General features: G+C 45.7%; 1 protein-coding gene across 1 annotated transcript in view; it reads left to right on the forward strand.

Moving 5' to 3' along the window:
- Positions 1 to 4602, forward strand: part of DCBLD1 (discoidin, CUB and LCCL domain containing 1) — a gene marked incomplete at its 5' end in the record, with an annotated part of 30079 nt that extends 25477 nt beyond the window's left edge. The window contains 2 exons of the mRNA XM_009877748.1: positions 1322 to 1441; positions 4085 to 4602. Of these exons, the coding sequence (XP_009876050.1) occupies positions 1322 to 1441; positions 4085 to 4602 (638 nt within the window). The remainder of the gene's footprint in view (positions 1 to 1321; positions 1442 to 4084) is intronic.
- Between the last annotated feature and the right edge of the window lie 2821 nt (positions 4603 to 7423).

Below are 7423 nucleotides of genomic sequence, written 5' to 3' on the forward strand. Positions count from 1 at the left end.
TTGCCTTTCTTCAAGAGAGCAAGGTCTAATAATTTTTTATGGCATTAATATTTCCATTTCATTGCCCTCCCTGGTTGGGACTGTATTTATAAAGCCTAACAATGCTGAATTGTACTTTATGTATAAAATCTGAATAGGAGATTGGCTTGAGAACTCTGCTTTAGGAGATGCTTGCAAAACCCTGGCAAAGCAGCTAAATATACTAGGGGGAAAAGACCGCTGTTTTGGAAATTTTTTCCTGGAGTTGTTGGGAAAGATTTCCTGACTCTGAAATAGTTGCAGCTGAAGGTAACCATGGAAGGCACTTGGGCGTGGATGCAGCGCAAGTACACCTTTGCCTTGCCCAATAATTCTTCCTAGAGTGAGGTCTCCTGCCAGCTTGGAAGCTGGGGTTTAGCTGTTTTTCCTGGACACCCAGCTCTATAGAGGAGTATCCTTCTGAATCTCGGCTTTCCATAAAAAAAGAAACCACTAAGCAATTCACATGTCTCTTGACAAGTGCCTTGCAACAGCTCAGCTTCAAAATTTCATCCCTCAGCAGGTGCTGACATCAGTGAAAGGAATGCTGTTACCCACTGCAGCTCGCCCTCATTAGAAAATTAATTTGTACTTAACATCATATTTGCTAATATGATTTTTTGAGGTCACATCATAATCCTTTCTCACTTGCTAATGAGGACAAATCCCAAGAAATTGGAGATAGCCTCTTATCCAGTCAGTTGCCCGTGCGCTTTGTAAAGCAAGCTCCTAAGCCCTTGTGAACTAGGCTTGTGACTTAGAAAGCTGGGAGCCAAACCCACCTCTCCGCAGACCTCGTGTCGCAGGCTCCAGGCCTGACACTGGATTTTATCTTTTCTGTGTCATAACGATGCTATGAGATCAGATTAATTGATGAGTGCAGGTGCTCAGCTATCAAGGAAATGGAAGTTGCACTAATCTGCTGAAAATAAGCAATCTTTAAGCTTTATTTTTGCCACATAAGCAATGGCAAAACCTGTAGCTGATTTAAAGCTGGTATTTTACTGATATATTTTGTTAATGTATTAGTGCAGGCACCTACAGAGCTTGAGCCCTTCTTGCCAAGAAAATCCTCTATAAAGTTTCTTTTTCACTTAGAAATCCCAGTTGATGATTCACTTTTTCCCTTTCACCCTCCAAATTTAGGGGGCGATGTTTTACAAACAGCCCGTTTTAGTCTTGCTTTTTAACTACTTGATTGACAGCAGTGAGTACACCAAAAAACCCAAACTTTCTGATAAGTCTTCTGATTGTAAGGATTTAAGTCGCTGACAGGCCTTCCATTTTTCATTCTTTACCACAGGTTGCTGGAAGCAAATCAAGCAGCCCTTCACCAGACATCAGTCAACTGAATTTACCATCAGCTATAATAATGAGAAGGAGACACCACAAAAACTAGATCTGGTCACCAGTGACATGGCAGGTAACAACTGCTCCCCCTGCTCTGCGTGCAGAGCAGCCAACATGGAGAGGGATGAGGTAGCAACACTGAGAGCTCCCTCTCTCAGGCAAGCTGAGGCCCAGAAACAGATTCATCTGTGTTCATTCCAGACTTATAGTGAAGCAGCTAAATATTCTGAAAACTGCCTCATCCCTGGAAGTGCTCGAGGCCAGGCTGGATGAGGCCTTGGGCAACCTAGTCTAGTGAGAGGTGTCCCTGCAGGGACACAGTGCCCATGGCAGGGGAGTTGGAATTCGATGATCTTTAAGGTCTCTTCCAACTCGAGCAATTCTACGATTCTATGAAAAGACCACTATTTCTGGAATTTTTTCTTGCAGCTGTCGGGAAACATTCCCCATCTCTGAAATAGTTACTCTGAAATAGTAACCGTGGAAGGCACTCAGGCATGGATACAGTGCAAGAATGTGCCTAGGATACGACAGTTTGCTGACTAATTTTTGTGTTTCAATTTAAATACAAATGTCTCCAGAACAAAATATAATGCCTCTTGCTGATGAGCAAATAGAAAAAATATTTAGTTGGTTTGTGGTGGGATTCCATGCCCAGCTGTAAGTCATCCTGAAATCCCTGTGCAGCTTTCCTCGTGCCTCAACTACTTTGGAGACAAACCCCTCCAAAGTGGAAGCAGGTAGATGAGCAACAAGGGAAAAACAACCACGGTGCTTCTCTCCTGTGCTACTTTGGCTCCACGTCATTGTTTGGATATAGCAAATCCCCACATCAGTACTATCTGCATCCTAAAGGGATGGTTTTTAATTCATCCTCTTAGCACATCTTATCCCTGCCTAGTTTAGTCTGTCTGGAAAGGCTAGTGAGACCAGCCATTTCATGGGATCAGTGATCAGCAATCTTCCAGAAAGATTAATTTGCTGTTTCCAGCCTCCTGAGCTTAGAAATTCCTTAGAATTTCTCCAATGTGTTTGGCAGAGGAATACATTTAAAAAACAAATGGATGGTTACTGTAATTCCATATGGTGCTACCCTGGATATCTTTCAAAGATGGTTCCAATCCTTTACAGAAACTTTCAATATAAATATGCAGGGACCTATAAAGCAGCTTTATTTCAGGAAGGAAAGTGGGTGAATAAAGGTTTCTCACAAATCATGGTGACCTGGCTCCCCTGGCCTTGTCTGGGGACCCTCTGCGCCCTCCATCCTCCCCTCCTGCCATGTTTGTGGGAAGTCTTAACTCCTGGCCTAGTCAGGCAGCTCCCCAGCCTTAGCATTTCACCTACAGTCCCCTTACAAATAAGGAACATGAGATAAAAACATACACACAGCCCAGAAACATGCCATTTAATAATTTAATTGTGGAATTTAATTGCGTGCAACTTGCATATGCGTTAACACGCTACATGAAATTCCTTTCCTTTGAATCCCTGTCTGCCTGCCTCTTCCCAAAGGCAGCCGGGAGCAAGTCGAGATGCCTCATCCTGAGCGAGGGAGATTGCTGGGGATGGCGGCAGCGATGCTGGGAAGAGCTGCACCACTTACTTAGTGAATTAGCATAACACCTTCACCCTACATGCTGAAGTCTGGGACATAGCCAGGAACTGCCAAAAAGATTCACAGGACATATGGGATCGATTTCGACGCTCATGTCAGATGAACCACGATGCCAGAACAGAAGCTGAGCTAACTTCTTCACGCCTGCGTCAAAACATGATACTTTAGCAGTGTCATTTACTAGAGCTGTTCAGGCCACCGTGTGTATCCATAAGAGATTGTCACTAGCACCGAAGTGAGAAAGTTAGAACGCTGAATTTTCTCATAATAGTTTTACTGGGTTTTTCGAAACCCCTTTTAGTCCAGATCTCCTCCTCAGATGGCAGCCTGGCATCTGCCTCGACTAGAGGTGCAAACACACGCTTCTTGAGGCCACATTTCCTCCATCTCGCTCCTTGCTTCTCCTCGGGCCATTTGCCCGTCTCCAGCCCTGTCCCTGTCGTCGCCCTTGACTGGGGTGACCACCCAGTTCCTCTGGCAGCACTGGTCCCACTTCTCCTCCCCCAGCTCCTCCCTCCTTGCGCATCCGCAGCAGCTCCAGGCTGGCTTAGCGCGTTTCACACCTCCCTTGACTCTCTTGGCTGCCTTTCCGCCTAACTGCATCCTTCTTGTCAGTCAGCTACTGCAAGATGCCTTTTAAATAAAGCCGGCACTTGGTCAGGCTCGTTAAGAATCCTCCGGGCATTTTAATTATTCCAAAAGTGGAACACTCGTTTTGGGGAACTTCTCGTTTGCGGATCTTCGTGCAATGTCCTTTGTTGCTAATATTTTGTTGGCTTCTCTCTTTTTTTAGAGTTTCTGAGTATATTCCAGAAATGATGTGAATTTATTTGGGTGGGTAGGTGGGGAAAGGGAGGAAGGGAGTAGGAGAAGGGGTGGCAGGTTGGAGCTCCTCTGTGGAAGAGCTTCTCCCATGATCTGCAACACTTGCTTGCTGAAGGAGGTTACAGGACTAGAGCCGGGGAAAGATTTCCTCACGTCCCTGATAACCAGACATTGGATACAATAACCAAGTCATTTTTCAAAGTAAAATACCCATCTATGCATAAGTATTATAACAAATCCATGCTTTATTGAGCAGTTCATGCTTCCTTTTAGATTATCAGCAGCCTCTCATGATCGGGACTGGGACGGTAACACGGAAAGGATCTACTTTTCGACCCGTGGACACCAAAGACGAGGGGAGAAGGGGGAGTTCAGAGTTCGAAAATCACTATCGCTGCCCACAGAGAGCTAACCGGCATGAATATGCGCTGCCCCTGACGAGCCAGGAGCCTGAATACGCCACCCCCATCATAGAGCGGCACATGGCGAGAGAAAATAATTTCCCTTCTGAAAATGGCTACAACGTACCTGTCGTCTCATCTCAGAAACACTCCCTTTCTGCCGGCAGCTTCTCTAGCTCATGTAAGGCCGATACCCGGAACGGAGACTATCAGACACCCCAGAGTGTCATAAACTACGACAAACCCAAAGTTAACGGTGTTCTGGCCTCCGTGAGCTACAGCACGGACTACCAGAAACCTCAGCCCAACGCCCTCGGGAGCGAGGGCTACTCCACCCCCAGAGACTGCTTAAAGCCTATAAGCCAGACAGCAATGACAGCTCTCTTGTGATCTGCCGTGCAGGAGAGATGCGGTGCGTAGGGGCGTCGCTGCACAGCTTTCTGAAGCGAAAACAGAGTTTGGAGGGACTCTGCCGCGGGAGGCAGAAGGCAAACAAGCCCTGTGTACATAATATTGCAGTCTTGCTGGGTTCTGACATCTGAAGAAAGCATATGCTGTTTATCACTGTTTATAGCAAGAGAGATGTTATCAGTGAAGACTGTACATCTTATTTTCTGTAACTGATCTCAGTGCTCCTATTGCAATGTGTGCAATTTGTACATAGCTTTTATTTAAGGAGAATTTCTTAAGTTTCCTTTTCACCTGGGGGACTGAAAGGACTGCAGATATGCCTATTTAAGGAAAACAGGCCTCCTTCCCTGTCTTTATTTTACCTGCTGTCGCCCTGCAGCTGTAAATGGTGTATCTTACGGTTGTGGTGATTCATCGTCTTTCCTATGATAACTGAAGATAGGGCATCACTGTAGTTTTTACTGGAATGGTAGAAGTAAAACTACTTGAAGCATAATGTGCACAAGAGAAGGCAGCTGAGCATTTAAACACTGTGCTCAAACCCACCTTCCTGGCTGCTTTTTCAGCAGCAATTCTTACATGCTTGAATTTGATCTAGCATATGAGCTGAGCCTGTCTAACTTGCTATTCATGTTAGAAAGAGGCAGAGAGGCTGAAACCAGTTTTGGGTTGAAGCCACGGTGATCACTCTGCAATAGACAAAAAAAAAACCAACATAAAACCAAACAACAAACCCAACACCTGTCAGTCTGGGTTGGTTTTTTTTCAGGAAGTGCATGTGGAACCAAAATGTGAATTTACAGCTGAGAATCAAATCCCATTCAAGCCCTAACTGATGCTTTTGCTGCTAAAGTATAAGGCAATTTGTTCCTTGGCACAAAGCAGCAAACTTCCTGAACTCTTCATTGCTCCACAGGGTATTTTTTCTGTCTTACAAATTTAGTCAAAATATTTCAAATGGAAACGTTACACTAAGTAAAACAGTGTGTGTATGGCTTAACTTACTGTTGCAGTTAAATTTGCAAGAGAGCAGATCAGCACAGGTTTTTTTTTTTCTCAAATAGTTTTTCTCTTGCAGCTACTGTTACCCTTAATTCTGGTTTTGGACACACGTGAAGAAGCGTGGGGATGGGTGCAATGTATGACCCTGTGGCTGGCTCCTTTCAGCAAAGGCATTGCTGAAGCTCAACAGTTTCTGGGAGCGACTGGGACTGTCTGCGGCCCTTCTACCTGCACTGCTTGGAGCATCAACTTTCAATTCAAAATCTTGTCCTAAAATGTCAAGGAACAACATAATTTTGGGAAGGAAGAATGGTGCTATGTTTAAAGCACAAGGTTAGGAAACGAGAACCAGTAAAGCCTGAGCTCTGGGAAAGCCGCTGTCTGAAGGCCCTCCGTTCCCTTGCCAGTAACCCAGGGGTAATTTGCAAAGGATGCAACAAGGATTTGTGGTCTGTTCACAAAGCGCTTTCAGATCCTGTGGTGGAAAGTGCCGTCAAAGCACAGACTAGTGGCAGTGATACTGCTCACGAATATTGCTAACTCCAGCCACACTCGACCTTAAGGCAAGCTCTGAGTGGGTTCTCTGCATACGCTTGCTTTGTGGCCCCCAGTGGTGCCGTTCCCTCGCGCTGCCGCACCGTGCATGCGATTCCCATGCAAGGAAGAGTGAGTCAAGGTAAGCTCGTAGCCTTCCTGTGTTTGCTGTCAATATGGTTTCTGTGAAATGTCTAAAACACCTCAGGTCCTGAAGTGAAACAGCAGCAGCCTGTTTGTTAGACTGAGCTGGGCGGTGTTGTTTACCTTCTGTTGTTTACATGTCTGTGTAAATAAAGAACACTGGTATTTGTAAATCAGTCACACGGGCCTGCTACTTAACTAGGTGACTCCATCATCGCTGCACGCCCACTCTCGTCACATATCCCGCAGGGTGAGAAAGAAGCGTTCCTGACGCCCTGCAAAAGTGCCAGTTGCGCTGCTGCAATTCACGGTCCCAGTGTGACAGAGGCTAAAAAAAGATTCTCTCGGTGCCCCAGTTTTTATGCCTTTTCTGCCCATAAGCTCTAGAGAAGAGGCATCTACGACCAAATGTCTGTGCCCAGCCCTGCTGCTGAATGCATGTAATTGAGGAAAGGATGAGGATGCCCTCCTGATGAGCCTGCAACCAGTACTCCACCCATGCATCTAATTAGCCTGACTTGTCACTTCACAAACAAGCACTGTTCAGTAATCAGGGCTATGCCCCAGCTAATGAAGCACCTAGGTAATGCAGCAGTGCAATGGGGCCAGGCAGCAGATAATACTGTTTTTAGTATAATAAAGTTTTGGCATCCCTCTACTACATGCTTTGTGCATCTGCAGTGTGTTATAACTGTCAAAGTGTTCTTGGCAGCACATGTCCAATCCTGCTGCCATTCAAACACATCTTACCACAGCTGGTTTTGCCTAATGAAAAGTTGGGTCTCAGGTTTCACCTTGCCTTCATCACCACCTCTGTCCGAAAAAACCCTGCAATACAGCAAAAGATGGCTTGCAAGTAAATCACTGACCATCTCCACCCTCCCTGTGTCAGAGTGGGTTGGTGCTGATGAGGACAGAGGTAGCACAGCAGCTCCCAGTCACTGCCGTGGGGCTTCATGGTTCATGTCTGAGTGACTGTTGAGGGCGGTGAACATAAAAAGTCTTGGGTTACTCCACCTCAGCCCAGGGAATAGAAGGTTTCTAGTGACCCTAGTAGCAGACATGCAAGGGAACTTCCTACCTATGTAGTCTCTCTATCCTAATGGTGGTGGAGATGTTA

This window comes from Apaloderma vittatum, unplaced genomic scaffold, assembly GCF_000703405.1.
Source record: "Apaloderma vittatum isolate BGI_N311 unplaced genomic scaffold, ASM70340v1 scaffold24141, whole genome shotgun sequence".
NCBI classification, from domain to species: Eukaryota; Metazoa; Chordata; class Aves; order Trogoniformes; family Trogonidae; genus Apaloderma; species Apaloderma vittatum.